General features: G+C 34.6%; 4 protein-coding genes, 1 long non-coding RNA gene and 1 pseudogene across 10 annotated transcripts; 2 read left to right on the plus strand and 4 right to left on the minus strand.

The window, feature by feature from the left end:
• Window positions 1-692: 692 nt before the first annotated feature.
• On the minus strand, window positions 693-2,853 carry LOC140970185 (probable phospholipid hydroperoxide glutathione peroxidase). Its single transcript, XM_073431821.1, has 6 exons — window positions 2,694-2,853; window positions 2,027-2,103; window positions 1,529-1,590; window positions 1,287-1,405; window positions 990-1,157; window positions 693-870 (listed from the first exon to the last, which is right to left on the minus strand). The coding sequence occupies exons 1-6, from the start codon at window positions 2,727-2,729 to the stop codon at window positions 841-843; spliced, it is 492 nt and encodes a 163-aa protein (XP_073287922.1). The 5' UTR covers window positions 2,730-2,853; the 3' UTR covers window positions 693-840.
• Window positions 2,854-3,996: 1,143 nt separating this feature from the next.
• On the plus strand, window positions 3,997-6,796 carry LOC140970191 (glutathione S-transferase T1-like). The gene is made up of 7 exons (XM_073431828.1): window positions 3,997-4,188; window positions 4,304-4,377; window positions 4,478-4,538; window positions 5,312-5,365; window positions 5,869-5,948; window positions 6,119-6,324; window positions 6,435-6,796. Exons 1-7 carry the CDS (start codon window positions 4,124-4,126, stop codon window positions 6,606-6,608), a joined length of 714 nt encoding a protein of 237 aa, XP_073287929.1. The 5' UTR covers window positions 3,997-4,123; the 3' UTR covers window positions 6,609-6,796.
• An 821-nt stretch (window positions 6,797-7,617) lies between these two features.
• Window positions 7,618-9,770, plus strand: LOC140970188 (uncharacterized). The gene is made up of 2 exons (XR_012174081.1): window positions 7,618-7,829; window positions 8,728-9,770. It is a non-coding gene; the product is annotated as an uncharacterized lncRNA (long non-coding RNA).
• A 1,072-nt stretch (window positions 9,771-10,842) lies between these two features.
• On the minus strand, window positions 10,843-15,261 carry LOC140970149 (MND1-interacting protein 1-like). Of its 4 annotated transcripts, none has more exons than XM_073431764.1 (3): window positions 15,094-15,261; window positions 13,279-14,989; window positions 10,843-11,721 (listed from the first exon to the last, which is right to left on the minus strand). In XM_073431764.1, the coding sequence occupies exons 2-3, from the start codon at window positions 14,935-14,937 to the stop codon at window positions 11,200-11,202; spliced, it is 2,181 nt and encodes a 726-aa protein (XP_073287865.1). In that variant the 5' UTR covers window positions 14,938-14,989; window positions 15,094-15,261; the 3' UTR covers window positions 10,843-11,199. The 4 variants fall into 4 exon arrangements, with proteins under 4 accessions (XP_073287865.1, XP_073287863.1, XP_073287864.1 ...); XM_073431762.1 differs by having other exon boundaries at window positions 13,279-14,958; window positions 15,089-15,261; XM_073431763.1 differs by having other exon boundaries at window positions 15,089-15,261.
• A 1,825-nt stretch (window positions 15,262-17,086) lies between these two features.
• Window positions 17,087-17,605, minus strand: LOC140970165 (tubulin beta-1 chain-like; annotated as a pseudogene).
• On the minus strand, window positions 17,324-22,803 carry LOC140970163 (uncharacterized). Of its 3 annotated transcripts, XM_073431791.1 has the most exons (10): window positions 22,381-22,803; window positions 22,001-22,201; window positions 21,793-21,915; window positions 21,538-21,575; window positions 21,342-21,450; window positions 19,146-21,215; window positions 18,882-19,046; window positions 18,673-18,797; window positions 18,086-18,360; window positions 17,324-17,566 (listed from the first exon to the last, which is right to left on the minus strand). In XM_073431791.1, the coding sequence occupies exons 1-9, from the start codon at window positions 22,456-22,458 to the stop codon at window positions 18,120-18,122; spliced, it is 3,150 nt and encodes a 1,049-aa protein (XP_073287892.1). In that variant the 5' UTR covers window positions 22,459-22,803; the 3' UTR covers window positions 17,324-17,566; window positions 18,086-18,119. The 3 variants fall into 3 exon arrangements, with proteins under 3 accessions (XP_073287892.1, XP_073287891.1, XP_073287893.1); XM_073431790.1 differs by lacking the exon at window positions 17,324-17,566 and having other exon boundaries at window positions 17,667-18,360; XM_073431792.1 differs by lacking the exon at window positions 17,324-17,566 and having other exon boundaries at window positions 17,669-18,360; window positions 18,882-19,037.
• Window positions 22,804-24,572: the final 1,769 nt, after the last annotated feature.

The raw sequence follows: 24,572 nt of genomic DNA on the forward strand, positions 1-24,572 counted from the left end.
GATTCACCTTACAAATTTAAATACAATGCTTTTATGACAATTTTAGTATAAGTATATAAATTATTTGTCATTTATTTCCACAAAATATATGAAATATTATGATGTAAGAAATATTGAGTCACTAGTCACCACAACCTGCCATCCAATGATAGTCACATTTTTTCTTAGCTTTTATACAGAATCAGGAATAACCTAATTACAATATTATACGAGGGAGAGGCTTAAAACACCATATTAATTAGTCAGGCAGCAAATTTCCAGTGGATGGTATAAAATCATTCCATTTGGATGAACAAGCTAGAAGATGTGTTCCAAACACGAAAACTACTTTATCCGTTCTCTTTGTTGTTCCGATTCTTTTCTGTTGAACATTTTAGATGATTTTCGATCACTGAAAGTGGAAGATAATGATAGCCAGCATTTTAAATATTTGTCTGTTTAAATAAGTTGTTATCCATCATTTTGGACAACCCAATGGAGAGTTATGTTCCAAACAATCCGTTGCACCAGTAATTTCTTTATGCTAGCATTCGTTTCTTCTTTGAATATTGGTTTCTTGAAACATGTTAGATTTGTAAGAGGAAATTTGAGAATATTTCATAATATGAATTGGCAATGAGTTTTGATCCATGGTAGGAAAAAAAACCAAAAAATTATAATTTTTCAAGAGTAAAGAATACTACTGGGACCAATTGAGTGCAAATAATATAAGAATTAAGGAGTTATATAAACAACAACAAATCGTAATGGTAATTTATGTTCTTGCACAACAAGATTACACAAATTCTTCATGTTTGCTTATTTACAAACCTCAACGGCGCCATTATATTTGCTCAAGCTTTAATTCTCAAGGAGCTTCTTTATGTCCTTCTGAAAAATATATGAGATTGTTATGAACAGTTTTGATTTACCGAATAATCGACGATACGATCATCGAACAACAGCTTAAGTTACCAGAGACAACAAAAATAAATTTTCAGATAATTTACCTCTAGCTTTAGGGGGGAAATGATAGGTGGATAGCGATTGAATACTCGGCCATTTTTGTCGATGAGGAATTTGGTGAAGTTCCATTTGAGGCTGCTCCAGAAAAGGCCACCTTTCATTGATTTCATGTACTTGTATATTGGAGCAGCATTGGCACCATTTACATCAATCTAAGTTATCATTTTCCAAAACAATTGAAAAATTTATCAGAAAAGAAATTTAATTATGGACAAGCCCTCCATAAAATTAGAAGTACTGTTTTTAGCAAGAAATATAATCCTTCAATTTGTTAAAATAACCTTGCGAAAAATGGGATATTGGGCTCTAAAATGAGTGCAAGCAAGCTCCTGAATTTGTTCATCGGTGCCTGGCTCCTGTGAACCGAACTGATTGCATGGAAATGCCAATATCTCCAGTCCTAGCAAATATGCCATATCCGAAGAGTTATACTTCAGGTTTTAAAAAGTGTTATCAGTAAATTAAACAATAGAATGTAATTGCACTGACGCAACCTCAGAAAAATAATAAACAGAAAGTACACCTTGGTCCTTGTATCTGTCGTACAACGTTGCCAATTCGGCATAGTTTGATCTGGCTAGGCCGCTGTCGAATACGAGGAAAGATGAGTATTCACAATACAAGACATCTAGCGCAGATCACATTTGACACCAGTAAACGAAGTATTTGGGAAGAGAATGATCCTTACCAATTAATTAGACCGAAACTGATTTATTTTTAGATATACTATATAGAGTCTAAGATTCTTCATCAATATGAAACAGATAGATAAACTGTACGTCGTCAAATGACACAATAATTTGGTAGTGTTTGTAAATGGTTTAAAAAATGATTACGGACTTTTCTGTTACAAAGTTTTACAAATTTGTAAAGGAAATATCATAATCACTTTTTTCAAAGCATTTTAATTCAAACACTATCTTTATATCTAGCTAGCTAGACAGCTTCATAATATAGCAAAAGCATGCCTGGTATACTTATTTATTGCCTATAATAAAACAAGCGGTCTCAAGATATATACCAGTTCGATGCAACATTGACAATGAGCAGGACCTTTCCTTCGTAAATACTCAGATTAACATCCCTACCCTTGAAATCCTGAAACCATAAAGTTTAACGTTTAATTAGATGCAAGTCTGCAACATCAAGACAGCAAGTAATATACAACTCGTGTAAGTCGACTGGGCTCGATCAAATCAAGAATAAAATGCATACACTTCTGTATATTATCTGACTGACACAATTCATGCTTAAATCTGTTCTTTCGCATTTCCACCATCACACCATGTCCTAAATTGCAGTACCCAACTTATGATTTGCTATAATAATCAGATTAAGACATGATCATTTTTTATTCCTCCAAATATATGAAATCACATCCCAGCGTCTGTCTTCGTTTATAACAAACGAAGCGGATATCTTGGTTAAGGAAAATGAATGAACCGTTGCAACTTGAACGATAAAAACAAGAACTATTTAACAGCATTCCAAGATAATGAAATACAAAAGGGCATTTGCTTTTATAAGATATTCAAACTCATTGTAACATCCTGCCGATCATTTAACTCGTCGTATTGAAGTACTATCCAAACTGATGATATATCTGTATTCTAGCATTAAGTAACTAATACTGATAATCTTGTTAATAAACTCAAATATTTCCATAAATTATAGAAGTTCAGAAGTACCTTGACAGTGAAGTCATGGATTGATTGAGTGGCCATTATTGTTCGAAACCCCCCAAAATGAAGACTCAGGGCTCGAGTTTTTGACTGAAGATTCAATAAAATTTTTGTGGTCCGAATTGATTTAGGTTTGGAAGGAGATGAAGATAGAACTGCTCGTTTGAGTTTCATGCATGGATATTAAGATGCTTGCCACTCTGCCACGTGGCATCATCTTGTCCACTGGTATGTCCTGCAATGTAGAATTCAACGGTTGTTCCGTGAACACGTTTCTTATCGCTAATTTCTATTTTTAACGATGATTCTATGTAAGAATAACGCCGAAGGTCTAACAAGTATATATTTATAACAATTATATATTGAAATTTTGTTATTATTTCAAATTATTTTGTTTTGATTTTATCATGATATTTTGATAAAAAATAGTTTTTATATTGAATTTTTTGTCTTATAAAAATGATTGTACATCAAGTTTAATATGTTATATCTTATTCGACGTGTAGACTCAGTCTATACTTATAATGAAAAATAATATGAATTTTTGTGATTTTTCAAATTAAATCATTAGACGATCGCATATGAGTTTTTGTGAGTTTTAAAATAAGTAATTATCTTGAAACTATTTTACGGATCTATATTCATAGGACGGGTCAATCTGATCCATATTTAGAGTGAAAATAATATTTTTGACATGAAAAATAATATTTTTCACATATTAGATAAGGATCTGTCTCACAAAAATTAACATGACTTTTTTTATATGAGTTTTGTGTTTTAAAATATCATTTATCCTATTAACTAAATTTATATAATTATTAGAAAACTGTTACGTGTAATATCAAATTATGGATCAACACATTAAATTAAGAGAAAATTCAATATATAACTTTAAATAATAAAAGAGAAAACTTGTGTGAGACGGTCTCACGGGTCGTATTTTGTTAGGCAAATATCTTATTTGGGTCATCTAAGAAAAAAATATTACTTTTTATGCTAAGAGTATTACATTTTATTGTGAATATTGGTAGAGTTAACCCGTCTCACAGATAATGATTCGTGATACCGTCTCACAAGAGACATACTCTTAAATAAATTATCGCACACAAGATTCTTGTTTGATTGTTTTAAAAACAAGTTGTGATGAGCTTTGTGATTCGATTTATAAAAAATAAAATAAAAAATATTATTTTTTATTTTAAATATAAATATAATTTATATGTAATAATGATATCACAATACCTGCTCATCATTATTACATTACAATCATATATATGTATATTTATATGATAAATGTATTTTTTTTCACATAAGAACAAACTATAAATGCAAGTAATCATCTTTGATTAGATTGTTTGTTGGTCATACAATTACTTCTACATCCAGTAATTAGTGTGTGGTTGAGGCCGAGTGTGAAGGAGCGAAAAGATTAAAAAATGGCTTTGAAGATTTATGTAGATCGAATGTCTCAACCTTCCCGTGCAATCCTTTTGCTCTGCAAGTAAAGATCTCTTCTTTGGTCGGTTTATATTGACAATGTTTGCAATTCGTTGCCCTCTTCTGGGTTTTTTTTTGGGTTATTGAATTTCTTTATATTTGATCCGATCTCGTTTAAGGGTCAACGGGATTGAATTTGAGGAGGTTAAGATTCAGCTTGCGAAATCGGAGCATAAATCCTCTGAATTTGCAGGTGTCACGCTGCACAACCTGGATTTCATGATTCTGTAGTTAATAAAGTTTAATGATTCTTGTACTATCATGTGTGAAATCGAGATTCATCTTTGTTTCAGAAATAAACCCTATGAAACAAGTTCCAGCGATTGTACACGGTGATTTCAAGCTTTTTGAGAGGTACCGTTTAATTAATTCTGCGAAATTAATTATTATTAATATCTTAAATTTCATATCATTAGATATGTAACATTTGCTCCCATGATTGATCTGATTAAGGGATGGTTTATATGTGTTTGCAATGTCGTTTTCTGAACTTGTTTGGCTGGTTTAATCCCAGATGGTTTGTGCTTCTCTCATATTAAATGTTTGAGCTCTGTAATTACAAGCTGTGCTAATGAGTCAATGGTTTAATCACTTCTATTTATGTGTTTCGTTCATACGTTATTGTTTGAATTTCGGAAAAATGGAGTGCTACCCGTTGGAAGTTGTTCGAGCTTGGTTTGGGAACATAATCGAATGCTATGTTCCCTGGTTGGTTTCTTGAGTCATTGTGAAAATTTTAATAAATCTGAGATCCTTCCCACCTAAGTGACAAATATTTTTGATTTGATCTTTGTAAACTGTAATTGAATTTATGACCTACGTACCCCCTCTCGTTTATTTACCAGCTCTTTTTTGTTTATTTATACTAATTTTTATAGAATGAAGATATAAGCCAGTTTTTTTGAGACCATAAGCTCAAGAAGAGAGCCCAGACCCGAAAGACTAACCTTTTGAGTGGGAGAGCTCCCAAGCGTATTGGCTGCTCAAGAATTTCTTGGAGACCTGATGAGGATCACACCAATTTTCTTAATCTTTTCTTTTGCCTTTTTTGCTAACCTAAATACAAGCAATTGCAAGTTTATTATAGCATTATTTATATCTGTTTTCAATTTCGGTGTGTTCTGCAGTCATGCAATACTGATCTACCTGGCTTCTGCATTTCCTGAAGTCGCTGATCACTGGTATGCTCTTTCTCTTTCGTCATTAAATTTCCTTCTAACCTCCTGCACTCATAAAACATATGCATTTAGTAAAACGACGTTTTGGTATAATTAAATGTCTTTTGGCATGGTTTGCTGCATTTTAGTGGAATTACCTGTTTATGTTTACAATTTGGTGCAATTCTACCCTAGCAATCATGTATATTTGTGTGATCGTTTGTCAATACATCATAAATTCCTAGTCGCTAGAAGGTAGGTAAGTTTGTTGAATTTTTACCGTGTCTGTCATCAATTTACACGTCTGGACTCTCAAACAGGGTTCAGTAAGGTTAGAGCTTTTTGCGAGAAGAAAAATCATTGACATCTATTTAACCTTGATACTTAACACCTCTCTTGCTCGAGTTTTCCTACAGAATTCCACCTGATTACTCGTCTGTGTCTTTGTTAGTCCGCCATCTTTTATGTCATGGTATATTCTACATACTTGGCTAACTCGATTCTTGAACTATTGTTCATCGGTCAAGGTATCCAGCTGATGTGCAAAAGAGAGCAAAGATTCACTCAGTCCTTGATTGGCACCACTCCAATTTGCGCCGTGGTTCAGGTGATTTATCTGCACATCTAGAATTATTTCTTGATATTATGCTAGGACTGATCCATGCCGCTGATATTGTTTTTCCCAGAAGTGCAAAATTTGCAACTGTCCTCACAAGGACATATTGGGGCACTGTTACTGTTCTAACACCGATCTGTCATATAATACTTTATTTTCAGCTGGATACGCTTTAAATTCCACTATTATACTGGCATTTGGTCATCCCACAAATCCGAAATTAGCAGCCGAAGCTGAAAAACTTTTGTCAGCCTCTCTTTCAACAATTGAATCTTTTTGGCTTCAAGAAGATGCACCTTTTTTGCTTGGAAACTCTCAGCCTTCCATCGCAGATCTTGCTTTAGCCTGTGAAGTCATGCAAATTGAGGTAGCCAACATTTTTTTCTCGGAAAAATATGTGTTGTTTCGAAATTAACAAATGCTTCAACAAGATGAGAGAAATTTCATTTTCTTTCAACACCCCTTCTCCCGTGCTAGGTGGTGGAAGAGGAGGATCGTGACCGTATTTTAGGACCACACAAAAGAATCTTGAAATGGATCGAGGACTTAAAGAATGCAACGGAACCTTACTTTGATGAGCTTCACTCGATCATATCACCTGTCAGAGAGAAACTAAAGGAACTGAAGGTCCAAGCTGCGACCAAACCATGAGGAAGAAAGTACTAAACTTTGAACGAACTTTTCTTGATGTATGAACATCAGATAAAATTGCTAAGGCGTTCAGGTACTATAATCCTAGTTTTCTGTAGTGATGGTTTGATTTGTGGACAAGTGAATATCCTGGTTTTCTTCAACACTACTTAAGAGGATTCTATAATATATCATTGTTTTATTTAGAATTTCGTATTTGTAAAATTCCCAAAATTCTCATTTTTATCTTTCAGTCAAATCACATTATCTATAGGTTTCAAAGAAAGTTTTTATTTAATTTTGATATGCTTATCTTGATATATATTTTTACTCAATTTTTTTAATGACAATTCTATACCATCATTAAATATGTCATCACTATGAAATTAAAAATATTATTATATTATATAGTTTAATATGTTATATTTTAAAATTTTAAAATACCATCTACAATATTAAGTAACGATATATATGCATGTGGGAAATTGCAATTTTGATAATTTTAGTAATTTTTTAAAATAAAGTTGATGTTGACAATTTTAATCATTTTTTTAAAATAACATTGATATGACATTTTGTATAATGTCACATCAATAATTAAAATGAAAAAAACTAAAATGACAAAAATTGTAATATTCAAGGTTAAAATTAAAACTTAATAACATAAAAAACAAAAAATATAAAAAAAAGAAGAAATATACATCAAAAATACAATTTTCCTATATATACATATTAGGATAATATCAAATTATTGATCCAACATATTAAACATCATATATTTTAATAATATTTATTCAAATGCATAAAGAAAATACACATAAAATTATCAAACATATCTACCTTATTGAAATATTAAATTAGAAGAAAATTCAATATATTTAAAATAAATTTTAATTTTCAAATATGATTTACATAAAAAATCACATATATTTATATTATCTCTTCATACTAGACTTATTATTACTATTTTTTAGGAGAAAATTATTTTTCCACAAAACTATAAATGAAAAATGAAATAAATAAAGTAAAATCTAAAAAACAGTTGACCAAATCAAATGTTTGACCAGGCGATGATATTAGCTTAGATTGTTTGTTAGTCATACGATTACTTCTACAGCCATTAATCAGTGTGTATGATCGAGACCTGACCGAGCGTGAAGGAGCAAAAGATTGAAAAATGGCTTTGAAGGTTTATGTAGATCGAATATCGCAACCTTCCCGTGCAATCATCATGCTCTGCAAGTAAAGATCTCTTCTTTGATGGCGTTTGCAAGTCGTTAATCTCTTTTGTGTTTTTTTTATTTGATGGAACCGTAAGAGCTACGTTTCTTGTGTACTGCTCAAACAACACTAGCTAAGCAAACTTTGTATCACTTGTTGGTCCCATTTACGGTAATTTGAGATAATAAAATCCGAAAATAAAGAATAAACTGGACAACGAGATTAACGTGAAAAACCCCTAAAAATCATTAGGGTAAAAACCACGGTCAAGATGAAAAGAATTCCAGTATACAACTCACTCACTGTGTTTCTAAAGAAAACACACACTCTCTTAACACCTCACAAATATTATAGAACTAAGCACTCAAATGCTATAGAATGAGAGAAAATTCGAAGAATGAATGATTTCAAAATGAAAGGGAGCTCTATTTATAGAACCCTTTGTCTGTTTGACTCTGAAAATTTCCGCGAAATTTCCGCTGCATTGCATAGCCAACCACACGTTTTTTATTCAACAAATTCAGTCAATTCGCCCGACATACAATAAATGCTCCTGCTTGCCGACATCACACTCGCTCGAAAAAGTGTTAGTAGGGAGATCAAACTCTTCACCCTTGGGCAAGTGGTTTCGTTTTTGTTGGGCTTAGTTAGCTGTAGCATGTGAGAAAACGTTTACGCTTTCTTTTGTTTAATTGCTAAAATAGCGTTTCTAGAGTTAGGATAGTTGTGTTTCAGGTAGTATAAGTAGCTTCATTTTCACTACATTGTAACTTTCGACAGAAACAGATATGAAAATGAGTCCTTAAGCTCAATTCTCTTCATGCTTTTTAACATGCATGGTACCAGAGCCATTAATTTTTTCGTGCGATATCTGGATGATTTCGTTGCTTGTTTTTTGCGATTGTGCATTGTTTTTGAGGCGGCAGGTACTGCTATTGATCAGTGTTAGTGTTCGATCGGTGTCGGTGTTGTTGGTGTTCAAGATTCATTGAGAGTGTTTGCGATTTGTTGGATTGCTCGATGCTCCCAATTTGTTGCTCATTGACTGATATCGTGATGGCAAATTCAGGTAATTTCAATGATCCTCTGTTTTTACATCCTTCGTATACACCGAGGATGAATTTAGTCAATGATCAATTGCTTGGAGTTGAAAACTATGGAGTTTGGAGCCTTTAGCGATGGTTCTCATCCGCGACCTTCTGTCGGTCATGCATATTTGCATCCGTGGGACCGATGCAATGCATTGGGTTTTGTCGTGGCTCCTGAACACCGTGTCAAATGATGTTTTTGGAGGAATTACGGATGCATCGATAGTTTGGTCTGACCTGAAGGAACAATATGATAAAATCAGTGAATGGCGGATCGGATTTTCTAAATTCATCGTGATATAGGTCGATTAACTTTAGGGAGTAGTACTATTTTTGCTTATTGTTCTGGATGAGTATGCATCTTTGGCCACTCTTCCTTCTTGCGGATGTGCTACAGCAAGGCAGATTAATTCAATTCTTAATGGGATTGAATGAAAGCTAATGAGCAAGGCCTCAAATCCAGTAATTTCTACAGCTTCCAAGATCTGACTATATATATCAAGATCTTTGAATCGTAAAGGACTTCGGCCTTCTCGGTTGCTAATGCTACCTGTGCTCTTTGTACACCGGGCGGTAATGCTAGCAAAGCAGATTCGACAGTTGAGGAACAAGAACTGCAAGTCATTCCTTTTATGGAGAACAATTCTCATGTATTTCATCATTAATCAATGTGGCTTCAATCCTACATCTTCAATCGTCTCACGGATGGTTTCCTCCTCAACACGCGGAACATATTAATCTAGTTTTCATTGACGGAGCAATTTTGTTCCTAGTAATTGTCAACAATCTAACTTGATAGCTGGACTTTCTTCGGAACATAAATAGACAGCACAATACACGATTTTTATTGTTCTATATATGAATAAGAAGTCTACTGGCCTTAGTAATAGAGTCGGGGTGACTCCTTCCCTTGCCTTACAAATATTAATCCTCCTCACACGCACACACTGACACACACTCACAACAAAAGAACTTTTTTTAAAAAATCTTGGTCTATGAGCTACCTGAATTTCCCTCCTATCCTCAAGGTCAGTCGTAACAGGAACTTGGCCCGGGGAAAACATGACTGGAGCGCGATTGTTCAAGACATCTACCGCCTCCTCCTTGATTCCGGGGAGGCGTTTGATGGCCTTCTCAAACGAACAGAAGGCTGCAATGCAGCACTCTCATAAATCATAATTAAGGAGTAAAAAGTGATATGAACTGGGGTAGGTGCTTCATCAGGCTAGAAAAATGTCCAGGTTCAACACATGAAATTATATAGACATGGTTTAATGATGCCTCTATGTTTACATATTTTGTGACTTTTTCATTCACCTAATTACTGAAAATAAAATAAATTTATTATCTTTTTATTCCTTTCCAAAGTTATAATTACATGACAAATTGAATTTCACCAAATCAATTATCCAGGAGCGATAAATATGAACTCGTTGCTCAAAAAATGCTATACTTGACTTGAGGGGGTAATTAGATCGACTCTTTTTGGATTATATGTTTTTTGTGATCAAACAAGGAATTGAGTTTTGCATACGCTACAATATGGTTTAAAAAAATTCAAATCCGAATAATATTTTGTTTGAAAAGTAAACAAGATCGAATCAGTAACAATTGGTACTCGATAAATTTCTAATATTATGATACAGTAACTTCAGTTTATATTGACACTTCAGCTAACAATTAAAACATCATTCGTTTTTTTTTATATACAATAAATATGTGACCCAAACCAAACAAGACTAATTAAAACATTTCACCATTCGTTTTACCCTCTTGCTAAAATGTCATGCAGCACATAAAATAATAGGTTTGATTTCAAAATTGTTGAATAAGATAATTGGGGTCGCCATAAATGATAAAGCAAACAAAATAATGCAATTATAAAGAGACAAAGTGATGCAAATAACGACATAATAAATCCACCAAATAAGTAGCAAAACGAAATCGACCCGAATATATTGTCAAATAAAAAAATTTCTTTTTTTTAGAACAATTCAGCAAACAAGTAGAACTACTCGAGAGTCGAGATTTAAAACATCTAAGACTTGCAATGGGAGAGATGAATGCTCCAATTTGTAGACCAATCTTCAACAAAGTATGTATCATCATGTAGCAAATGCAAAAGGTGTCTTAACTGATAATTAATTACTTGCGAATCTACCATGCCACTTCAAGATAGCAAATAGAAAACAAGCAAAATGGTTCGAACAGATGTCCCTGAATTCCAGAAAAAAGAGAAGACATACACGAGTCTTCATCCAAAGAAGTCTTCTGAATATGACGTTTGGCCAATGGCATTATGTCTAAGAGCTCGCCCCATAAACTCGAATCCTGTGTTCGATAGGAGCACGACAATACAGGCATGTGGCTCTTCCTTTCTTCCCATAAGTCCCGTTGCAGTTGGTGCAAATAATTTGATGAGCGCAAGGCAGGAAAACGACGGAAACTTCTTCCTCCATGCATATCATACAGTCCCTATCATGGCTAACCTCTTTCTCTGGAGAATCTTCTTCTAAAAGATCAAGCTCGCGCAGCAACGTTGTAATGTTTCTTCCTTGTAGGTTTGTGTCATCAGAGTTTTTCAGCGTTGTATTGTTAGATTGATCTTCAACCTCTTTGGATTGTGCAGAATCTTTGAGGCGTGCATATTCCTGCTCCAGCCTTCGAAGGTCATCCTTATGACGTTGGAAGTCGATCTCTATCTTAACACGCATTGATTCAAGCTTCCTTTTGTTATTAGCCTCAGATGCCTCTTTAAGGCATCGTTCATCTTCTAGCTTAGCAAGAACTTGCTCCTTTTCCTTTTGCTCTTGCTTCCACTTTGCCTTTCAGATTGAAATTCAAAAACACGGTTATTAGTTACTTTGTTTAAGGGGTATAAGTTTATTGACTATGAAAGGTGCCCGATGCGAATGGAGTACTGAGAGTCATTTAGAAAGCAAAATAAGGAAACAAATCAGATAAAATAATGGATCTCATTTTACCATGTTCCCAGTAGCAACTACTTTCCAATTAATAAAAAAAATACTTTCCAATTAACAGAGTGTTTTGCAAGAACTAGACAGTGAGAAAAGAAACACAATGGCTACTATAGTTAATAATCGATCACATAAATAAGGTTGCAGCAATGCGCATAATTAATAAAATGTAGATGATAGTATTATACATGTATCAAAAGAATGTCAAAAAGCTTCGTAATTCACAAAACATTACCAATATCCAGGCAGTTCAGATCTTCAAGCCTAAATGTTTTCATTACAAATTAATGATATGGAATAGAGGTTCAGCATAATCTGAGAAAATAGTAATGCATGAACCCGAGCTTGGCAATAAGGATGCTGAAATTATGATATTTCAAGAAGAAAATTTGGGGAGAAAAACTTAAAAATTTGAAGCAGTCCTGAGAGAATCACACTATTAAAATTTATTGAGTAGTTTTTATCAGGTATCATGAAACATTACCGTGCATTTTTCGTACAATTGTTCAACTATTTACTCCTGCATACGTATCTAAATAAAATTATTACTCCAAAAAATAAGAACCAGATAGACCATCACAAGGCAACAAAGATCATTGGACTAAATTATATTAAAAAGGGAAATAGACAGTACCAGGATTAGACCGTCCTTGTCACATATATTACTCTAAAAAAGTTGCTAGTTCCGGAAGACAAATTGAATAGCGAATTACAAGACAAAATATCCATTACAAGAACATATTTTGGAAATATTAATTGCAAATCATGTACGTCCGACAAATTGAGCATGCCCATGAGCATCGTGGTCATGCCTGTCTGTCTACGAGGGAACTGCTTTTCATTCAAGACCCAGATTTATAAGTAGGAGTTAACAATAAAATCTTTCTCATCACATACAGGAAAATCAGGTGATAATGACACTGGAGACACCACCAACAAAGTTCAAGTATACCAAATAAGTACAAGTATAATATAACAGTTGCCAGCCGTGAGCTGAAAGAATATCTGAAATTCTGTAGATAATAAATCTGAATTTATCTCTGTCTAAAACAAATTCATGTCAGTTCAAGAAAAGTTGACATCACAAAATGAGAAGATCTCATCGAAGGAAATTAGGAGTACGATAGTGTCTTAACAATCAGAATAGAATGAAAAAATGAATTCATACTCAAGACCCTTGATAGCAACAACAAACAGCAGGAAGATACAAAACCAAATGCGAGCTTCCCAACTGAAACAGTCACAACATCAATTTCGCGAAATACTGTCATGTGGCGTCATCATAGAATGTAGCAGATACATTAAAACATGGAAGTACAAGGAAGTTAATTAATAACGGTCAGGAACATTTTCTGCACTTGAAAATTGCCTGTTAGCAATTGAAAAGTTTGAAGTATCACATACCTCGGTATCCATTGAGGCTACCTTGACCAGAGCCAACTCCCGCTGCAACTCGGTTATCTTTTGTTTCTCTTCTGTGATATCCTCCTGCATTTTGGTCTGCTGTTTCTCCCAGGCCAAAAGCTTCTTCAGAAACTTTTTCTCTCTTTTCGCAATTTCCAAACAGGTGGCAACTGATTCAGATGCACTTAGTTTAGCCGCCTGCATTTCTGCTCTGATTTCAGCATTCTCGGTCTCGAGCTTTCTAACAGCAGCATTTGCGCGGTCCACTTGACCACTTGCCTTTCTTAAAGCATTCTCTGTCTCAGACACCCTCTTCATGGTGGAATCTTCAGGGGTTTGTTTCCCCTTTTTCAGCAGCTGGACCACCTCTTTCTCCATTCTTAATGTCTTAAGTTCGGTTAAATCACGACTGAGCTTTCTTGCAGCTTGCACTGCCTTCTGCTGAGCCCATTCTTTCCGTTCCTGCACTTGTTTCTCCAAGTCCTTTATCTGATTAATTAAACTCAGGATCGTTTCATCTTTCTTATCCAATGGCAGTTGTTCTATATTCTCATCAAGATTTAAGTCCCGAAACTTATTCATCACGGAGTTTATCACATCCTGATTCTTTTCATTTTGGGATTCCTCACTGTGCCCAGCAAGAACCTCAAGTTTTCCAGGTTCATTTGACAAATCCCCAGAAGACAACGAGCTAGGACAAGCCTGTGATTGACTTTGAAAATGCTTCGAGTTTGCTCTAAATCCTGCAGCAAACATCGCAACGTTTCTCTTTAACAGATTCTTCATTGAAGGGGTGAAATTAAACCTCTTAGGGCACTCGATCTCCCTCTGTAAAATCATGTCTGATGCATGTGGAAGAAATCCGTTTGTTGGTATTTCAGACTTACCACAATTATCAAAGCCCCAGCCGCTATGAAACTTACACATCGCTGGGGGAACCCCAACTGTTCCTACATTGCTAAAACCGCTCTCAGAATTCCCAGTACCACTAACCAATCCATTCTCGCACCCATTCCCAGCTGACAATGGGGAGGCTTCCGGAATTTCCATCATGCTGGCACGGCCAACATGTAGATCGCTCATCAACAAACACCACATAGCGTCACCTTTACTCAGATGAGGCCTAACTTGTTGCAACAAACACACCATTCCCGTAAGTGAATACTCTTCCATCTGTCTCAAGTTCAAAAAAGTCACGGCCTCGGCCTCCTCATCATTGCCCTCGTTACACCCATCATTACTCAAATAAGCCAAAGAATTAGACAAAATATTTGTCAAAACATCCATCCCACCATAAAAATGCCCATTTTTCAAAATAGCCTTTAAAGAAACTTCCTCGTCATAACCCAATCCCACGAGTTTATTAAAAGCCTCATTGTACAATACCTCCAAATTCTTGAGCAACACATCCTCTAACTGTTCCTCAGTGCAGTAACCCCACCCATGATCATCAAATCCAGAGCCCGAACTCAAATTCGAGCTCGGGCTTTGGGTCAAAACATTGATGGCAGTTTGGGAATAGCTGGGATTAGCCTCAGATGTATTTGCTGATTTCTCCACATCACCCTGTGACATGGGATTAAAATGATCGGACTCGGGCTCGACTGATCCCGCCCCCCGATTAGCCCGAACATGTTTCTCTTTCACTGCATGTGCCATTTAAGAATCTAACTAATAATCCTGTAAAAATAAACAATCAGGCACAAGAATCCTGTAATAACATAAATCGAAAATCAAACCAAATAATCGGCTAAACACATGCACAAACACCATTTGTATGCAGAAAGAAAGAAACAGAGAAAGAGAGAACCTTACGGATCAGGTGATTTTAGGGTTTCGCCAAAAAACTATGAACTGCCGTGAATTTTGTGATTGTGGGCAGCGAAGGGTGTATGGTACATGTTTGGCCTTTTTATGTTTGGAGAGTGGGATTTCGTGCCAGGCGGGATGGACCCATTCGGAGCAAGACCCGGGTCGGGTTGAACATCTTGAAACTACCTTACCTTTGATTCGCCCGAATTTTGGATATATAATGCAAAATTCAATTGGTCGTGTTTAGAATAGAATAGGACCAAAATTATATAATATTATCATCTATGGGACAGTGTAAATGCAAAAAAATCATCTCAGGCTTTTACCATGCACTTCTACCAGGTATTCATGGTCACCTAATTATTTTACTTTCAATTTATTTATTTTTGCTATCTTCTTTGATATTTTTCGGATTTCTCGTCACGGTTAAGATCTTGAATCCGAGATATATATAATTTAACGATCAATCAAAGACAGACAATGGTTTATAAACGTAACATAAATCTTGTTAGGTTATCAGTAATTACAGAGCTACGATAATTAAAAAAGAAGCTCTTAATGACCATAAGACATGACTGTTTTACGACAGTTACAAAAATGATGTCGGCTATTTTGATATTGTCAGTTATGTGATTTCGTTCATCTTTAAGATGAAAACTTCAACGGCTTTTTTATGAGACGGTTGATGACGATGACGGTTGTTCAGTTGAATAAATTGATTAAAAAAATTAATTATATTTATTTATGTCAAAAAGACCATTTTACCCTTCTAATTAAATATATTACCAAACAAAACATCATGTATTGATATTGAAATTAAAAGCAGAGAGTCAATTGAGCATTAAACTTCTTTAACCCTAAGTGAAATTAATCAACGTTTAAATGAGTTTTTTTATAACATACTTAAAAATACTCTAAAATGGTTTAATAACGTATTAGAGGAGAGGGGTCCTCTCGCATTACCAAGCTCTTTTGGTGCATAGGATAAACTTGTGACAAGATAATAGTCCCTTTTATATCCAATGTTTGATTGGTTTTTGAGTAGGTTTTTTGTGAGACGATCTCACGAATCTTTATTTGTGAGACGGGTCAACCTTACCGATATTTACAATAAAAAGTAATATTCTTAGCATAAAAAGTAGTACTTTTTCATGGATGACTCAAATAAGAGATATGTCTCAAAAAATACGACCCGTGAAACTGTCTTACACAAATTTTTGTCTTGGTTTTTTGCTTACTCTGTTGGCCCGTGAATTAGAAAAAAGTGTCCACACTAAACTTATAATTTGCATGAGGTAACATCATAGCGAAACGTATAATATCAATAATTGAATAAAATGAAGACTAATATTTACAGTAGTTCACCCCAAAATTGAGATATGTTCACTCTATATATCTCAAAGAGATCACTTCTTTATTAATAACAAAGAAGAAAAGAATATTGAGGATACAAATTATTTCACTCAAAACACTCTGATATTAACACTCATTTCTATTTGCTAATAATATTTCTTCTAAAGATAAAACACTTTTTAAGAACTCTCACACTAAATCCTCTATTTCATTTCTATAATTATGATTATAAATGAGACGATTTTGTGTTTTTTGTTTGATTTTGAAATAAATAATGAATGAGTATTCATAAATGAAGTTAAGAGGATAAAAGTAAAAATAAAATATTATTGTTTACATAATCAAATCAAACAATTTCGTTGTCGATTATTTTTAAAAAATGAATCCTGTTTTTTTTAAAAAATTGGATGGTACTTCAGGTATGGTAATTATCTTCAAATTACAAACTAATTAAAGTACATTTTTATGGTATTTTATATGAAGTGAAAATGAAAAATTTTCATATATTGACGGGATATTTTATGGTGTAACCATTGTATCACATTTAATAAATACATTTACATATATACATATATATATGCATATCTCAAATTCCTTTCCGATCCGCAACCAAATCGTTCATGTTACTTCGGTGAACTCCATCTCATTCATACATACCTTCTCCAGCAGTATACAAGTGCAGGAAAGCTTTTCTCCTAAACATGGCGGTGAACTGCTCACTGACCGTTACGAACATTTCTTGGATGGATGTCGAGTACTTTACCGACAAATGTAGAAGCCATCTTCAGCCCAGTGGGTGCATGGATGTCACAGACAGTAGTAGACTTCACATTGTTTGGGATCCACTTAACAAAGTATGACCGATGACGAGTTCTTGTTCTCCGTTCATTAACTTTCTTGGTGCTCATCTTGCCACGGAACACAGCAGATGCAGTGAGCTGTATCGACCATGTCGAGGATCGATAGCACGCGTCGTGTTTTTGGTATCCTACATTCGTTGGGTTGAGGGCACGGTAGTACTGCTGTGATTCACGAGATGTTAGTGCAAAACCAACCATGAAGAAGTGGAGTCGTGGCAATGGTATAAGATTGACTGACACAACTTCCGAAGGTCTGAGTTGAGCTGCAAGGGGAAGCGGAGACAACAAGTGACACCACTCATCGTTGCAGATATCAAATGGTTCAAGTCTCCAACTAAAGCACAAATGTGTTATATATGAACTACAATTTATAAAAATGGCCAAAAAACCTAATTATACGAAAAATCTCCATCCATACAAAAGAATTTCTAATGAAAAAAATCCACTCTTCCAAAAACAGAAATGTCTCTTTCTGTGAATAATTTGTTTCCATCTATTATTTCTATGTAAGTAAAAAATCTGAAAATTTCCACATGTGCTGGACACAAACTTTACTCGTTTCCATATATAATCCCAAGCAAATTACATTATATAAAACAAAAAGAGAGAGATGTATTTAGCCAAACATATACAATGTAAATGATAAAATTATCATTTTACTTGTGTATTTTTTCACATCCAACAACTGAAAGAATATGAACGAAGAAACCATATTTTAGCAAATTATAAAAAATGTTACTCTGCAAAATGCGCCTTCAAAAATCAAAACCTGGTTAATTTACCTATACACACACATAACCCAGACCAGTGCACCAATTATGGTCTCTTCTTTGCATTCTTAAGGTTGCGCAATCTCATAACAAGCTGTTGTCTTTCACCTTCTACCTCTGCAAACTTTAAGCTTATTTCTGAATATCTGCCCTGCATTTCCTTCAACTCTTCTTCCATTAATCTGTTCTTCTCCGTTAGTAGCGCCATTTCATTTCTTTTTTCATAAACATCTCCCGTGGTACTCGTGGAATCCTCTGGCACCGCTGAAGATAAATTTGGATCTTCGCTGCAATGGCAAAATGCATTAAGGTCGACTCATTGTTTATTTGATCTCGAACTCACATAGACTAAAAGTCAGAGTCATTCTATTACATTCTAGCTTATTACTGAGCTCCCTGATCAAATGCTTTATTCAAAGTTTGAACTTGCAAGTGTCTAATTCATACACGAGTAAGTCGAACAAAATAATTTTGGCACAAAATAATTTTGGCTCGAAGACAGGGAAATGAAATTTTGGAAATGTTCAAGCTATGCTCAAGTTAGATATAAATTTATGTATTATTTTAGGTAGCTCGAATTAGATTTGCTGAAGTCATACCCGTTCGTTGATGACATCGCAGAATCGTTTAAAGTGTGGAACTTTTTGCTCAACTTTTCATCGCTTTTGGTCGATTCTGGGTTTGATGCAGAATTCGCAGCCACGTTTTCCTCAGGTGCAACCACCTGCTTCCGAGGAGATACCTTGTGTCACAACTTCCTACAAATCTCTTATCAAAGCAACAATGAACAAACGGCTAATTTACAAACCTTTTCAACAGCATTTTCGAGAAGAAGAGCACTGCTTTGTTTGAGCACTTCCAGTCTCTCTTCTAACTCCTGAATTTCATTTCGAAGATCTTTTTCCCTTTCTAAAAACAAATTACTCAATGTTTCTAGAGCCGTTTCTTTTAAAATGATTTGGCCCTTTTCACCCTAGAAATGGATTAGAAATTCGAAATTAACATTGAAACATATTAAAGATGGTGAACTCCATATCATGCAATAATACAAATATAACCAGGGCAGGTTTACCTCAAGCAACTTTATTCGCTCCTTAAGATTTGCAACGTCTTTGTTTCCACAAGGAAGAGGTGCGGAGTTATTTCCTCTACCATTGATATCCTTTGTCTTCTTCTGCATGCTCTTGAGTGCATCTTCCCTCTTCTTTAGATCATTTTGTAACTGCATAACTTGCTCTTTCAATTTCTCATTTTTTAACTTATCATTAAATAAAATATGTGTCAACTCGTTATAATGAGACTGAAGAGTGCCGAGCTCCGACTGCAAATTTGCATCTATCATTTCCTTTTTATCCAAAAGACATCTCATTTTGTTTAGTTCCTTTTGCAACTCTTCAGCTTCATTCTTTACCAACTTTACAGAGATTTCCAGTTCAGCTCTTTCATTATTCCCACGCTCCATTAGTAACTCCATTTCATTAGTTGATTTTCTCATTTGTTCCAGTTCCTCTTTTATTGTTAAAATTTCTTCTGAGAGGAGCCTCTCAGTTTCTGTAGCATGAGTTTTCTGTTGTTCCATTAATGCCATGTTACTTGAAAGTTGATGCAATCTTGCCTCGTAATGATCCTTAATCGATTTGTGTTCTTCAGAAGCATTTTCAAGCATTTCTTCAAGACGTATTTTTTCCAAATGCAGCTCGTTTGCTTCAGCAAGAGCTTTGATGGCCAGTTTCTCATTGGCTTCAAATGTAGATGCCATCTGCAAAGAAAGCCTTCTAAATTCGTCCTGAAGTCGCTCTGCGGTGTGTGCATTTTGCCACCGTGTTTTTCTTAATGTTTCCTCGGCTCTTATTGCTCTTTGTTCTTGCTCAACTTTGGAGCACATAAGAGCTTCAAGATCAACTTCGAATCCTAGTGCCTGCTTTTCAAGCTCCTCCTCTAAGACCTTGGCACGAGCTTCAAGTTCACTGATCGTGACCAATGAATCAGTAAATTCTTTAGATCTTATTTTTAGTTCATTCTCCAATTTTGCTATCTGAGATTCAAGTTCGTGTGCGGTAGTATAAGAGGATGAACATTCATACTGTATTTTGAGTTGTTCTTGAATCTGGCTCTGCTCTAGCCTATATGACATTTCATGATTTTCCTGTTTTAGAATCTCATAATCAAGGGCAATCTGCTCCATTTGCAACTCTAATTCATCTTTGTCCCTCCTAAAGATTTCTATTTCACCACGTAAATCCACCATCTGCTGTTCAAGCAGATATGCTTCCTTTGACCCACTGTGGTCATTCACAAGCTCCTCTAGTGCCTTCTGTTCCTCATCGTCCGTTTCAACCACAGAGTCCAACTCGCAGGACTTTTTCTTGGTGTCAATTAATGCCAACGATCTGTTGGAGAGGCTAGATATTTCTTGATTTTTCTTTTCCAACATCTCGTCCAGATCTTGCACAGCAAGAATTAACTCAGCATTAGATTCTTGTGTCTTCTGAAGTTGAATTCGAAGGTTGACATTGAGTTCTTTTGCGTGATTTAGTTCTTGCCGGAGCTCTTTAACAAGTGTCCGAGAATCTTCTCCCTTGAAATTCAAATGGGATTGTCTCTGAAAAGCTTCAAGCCTTTCACATTCTTCCTTCAAAGCACTATTGTCCTCTTTCAAGAAAACAATCTCCCGCGAGAGGTCCTGCCCTCGTTTACTCTCTTTCACTATATGTTTCCGAAGAGTCTGCAGTTCTAACTCAGACATCTCAGCTTGTCTGGATAGAGCAGCAACCTCGGTTTTAAGATTCTCGATCACATCCAATGGTGATTCAGAATGCTGACGTACAGAGGTCTCTCGTGGAGTACCGGAAGAGTCGTCTGTACTTGCTTCAAGGGCTGAATTTCCTATCCAGTCCCATTGAGATCTATGATGCACTTCGTAAATACCTTTCATTCCATCATATTTGGCTCCTTGAGACCTTGACGACACAGATTCACCATTCCCGCAATGAATACTATGATTTTTTATCAGGGGTTCCCAAGGCATGTCGATTCCCGAGCTGCTTTCAGAACTTGATAGCGTAACATCAGATTCACTAGATGCTTGACGGTTCCTTTTCGTTTCAGAACTTTGATTATTATCTAGGTTAAAATGCACGTCCTATTCAAAAGTGAAGAAGTTTTAGAACTATTCACCCACATTCACTATATCACACAGATGAGAGATACAGGTGAAACATAGCAAATAAGAAAGAGCCATTAGCTCAAGAACAAGGGATCACGTTACCTCAAACGAATCCTCTTTTTTGGTTCCATCTATGTCGTTATTGACGAATTGTGCCCTCAAGCTGTGATCTTTGGAATTCATTATCACATTCTCGCTTTCTTCAAGATCTCTGCAAAGAGTGAACAAGTTAAATCAACATCCCAGTAGCAATGGACGTTCAATGGTAGACAAAGACGTAATTGGTTCCTATTAGCACCTTTCCTCAATAGATTCCTGTATCCTCTGAATCGATACCTGTTGAGACCACATTAATTCAAATGATAATCCTTTCCAAAATACAATGCAAAAATTATTAGGAATCCATTGATCACATGATACAATTGATTTGAAGGAAGAAAGTTTCCATGCATGATACCAACTAAAAACTAAACATGGAAATTATTGTTATTAGTATGTAGCTACTGCTCTACCAGCCCCTTTGTTCCTCGCATAGAATGGATGAGACTTTTACATGCAATATGGCTTCCAAATGTGATTTCTCAAGGGGAAGTGACACCAATGTGACCTTGTTAGCCTCGGCATAGCTCGAAAAATCTATAGAAGCTTCTCCAATAAGCCCAGCCTTCAGTTGCCCCTGTAGCACAAGAAGAAAAGAACTAGTCGCACAAACAATTCACTTGGAAGTAAAGTAAAGCTAAACTTCAAGTGGCCTCTCTTACTGTCCCGACAGCAAAATAGTATTTCCTCTCATGAATCTTCCCTGATTTTGGCTCCCGATTAAATTTCACAGTTTCATACACAGGATTCTCCCATAAACACCTCCCATCACGAACTACAGCCTTATCGGATTTCGCTGTCGGCTTTCCAGTATCACCAGGAATAAGAGACACCATTAATTCATCGCCTACCACCTTCGTCAACTGAACATTCAATAGGTTAATCATACAGATCGCCATCATTAAAATTATTTTCTTAAAAAATTGAATATTGTTTCTTTACTGACGACTGCCTCAAAATACACCAATGCTTATACGGCAAGAATTCAATCTTGAAATTCATTTCTTCCGCAACCAAGAAAAAAAAATTACATGTATTATACCTGAGCTGCATGAAACTGCAGCTTGAAAACAGCTTTGACTTTGTTCTTGTCGCTCCTCCATCGCGCCGACCTGAACATTTTTGCTATTTTACCTTCATTCACACATTATATCTTTCATAACCCAAACTCGAACCATCCGGAGCTCAGGCATGTAGTCCCAGAAAACCACCATTCCATTCAAAACTCACTAATGCACCCAAATTTCATGCGCCTACTTCAATTTTAAACCTCAGAAAAGGCTAAAAACAAAGAAAAAATTGAATTACGGAGGAATGTTCAGTGGATCAATGCTGTCTAAAACACAGTGAATTATGGAAAAATTGACACCGACAATGGAAACCCAGAAACTAAAATCAAGATCGAATTGATGGACATGGCTAAGCAGATCTAAAGAAGAGATTTTTCTTTTTAGTTTGCTGTTTTATTTTTTAAATTATATTTTTTACTATTTTAGTGTGAAATTTTGTCTCAGCAACTAATTAGTATATCTGTATCTTTTTATTTTCTTGTAAATAAGAAAAACTGGATGAATGGTTTTCTTAATTAAATAATATAAATAATAAAATTAAACTAAAAAAATAAAATATCAATCAAATATAAAAATTCCTGACGAGCCGATGTCCCTTGATAAATAAGGCGCCTAGGTCTTATGCCCTGGCTTCTCTTTTTAAATTTTTTTTAAAATTTCTTAAATTATTAATAAAATGTATAAATTTTAAATTTTTAAATACTATCATTAATGTATAGACATAATAAATTAATCACTTAAATAATGCTTACTAATAAAGAATAAAATTAGAACAATAACATTAATAATATGCATAACATTTATTTTTCAAAAAGAAAAGAAAAGAATTATATTTAAAAAATACAACGATAAAAAATTTATTTTAATAAAAAAAATCTATTGAAATTACACAATAATAATTCAGGAAGAAAATAATAGAGTTTGACTTAAATTGAATGAGTTTCTTAAGAAAAAAAAAACTTATTTAATAAACTTTTTGAAAATTAAAATTTTAATTATTTTCTAAAATATTTATTATGGATTGTCCATACGAAGAGTAGATTTCTTGTGAGATGGTCTCACTAATCTTTATCTGTGTGACGGGTCAATCCTACTTATATTCACAATAAAAAGTAATACTCTTAACATAAAAAGTAATATTTTTTCATGGATGACTCAAATAAGAGATATGTCTCATAAAATTCTACTCGTGAGACAGTCTCACACAAATTTTTGTCCCATACGAAAATGGGAGGGGTGGTTGCATGTTTGTCCGTTTCTTGATTTGGTTATGCCAATTAGCAAAAAAATAAAGAAAAAAAACATTCTAGAAAAATCATAATAGGTAACAATTAAGATTATTATAACATTAGCATAGGATTCCATATATCACGAGGCTCATAATTAATAAATGTTTTTTTTTCCCAAAAAAAAAAAAAGATCGTGGTAGGCTTCCATAAAATGTGGAATTATTGGAAAAATGAAAATGTAAAATCCAAAAAGTGGATCCCATAAATAGGAATCCATGATTGATTTTTGGTACTCGATATTCGGTAGCTGCTTTCCATATATTTGTAAGTTTTATTATATATATTAAAAAAAACTAATAAGAATAAATAATTTATTCAACTTATGTTATTTCAGTTGACGTAATTTGCAGGTTATTATGTTATAGTTGATGTCATAATTGTGATTAAATAAACCATCACCAAATTCATGTCACCCATATATATATATATATAATATTCTAAATAATTTTTTCCCAAATAGAGTATTTTATCGCCGTTGCTGATTAAATTTTTTTCCGCACACAGGCGTGTAAATTAAGGTTACCGCAAATGGCCAAGTTTCTATCCACCGACAATATTGCTTCAAGATCTACGTTTGGAATCTCCGAAGATAAGGCTGACGAGCTTACGTATTTAGTGTAAAAATTAGGTGATTGGTTTATGTTCTGAAAATGATTTCCGATAAATTATGTCAGTCAGATAAATTATATTAGATAAGTTTTGTACGAGAAGAAACTGTTGATAGAGATAATCGAACTTCTGACCATTGATCAAACGCTCGTCTATTTCACAAACTCGGACACCTCTTATGAGCTTTCCCCAATTTTTATTACATTTTTGATAGAATTATCCAGATAAATTTACAAGTATCTGACTGAAAACTTAATTTTCGAAAA

Source organism: Primulina huaijiensis, unplaced genomic scaffold (assembly GCF_012295235.1).
Source record: "Primulina huaijiensis isolate GDHJ02 unplaced genomic scaffold, ASM1229523v2 scaffold43369, whole genome shotgun sequence".
NCBI classification, from domain to species: domain Eukaryota; kingdom Viridiplantae; phylum Streptophyta; class Magnoliopsida; order Lamiales; family Gesneriaceae; genus Primulina; species Primulina huaijiensis.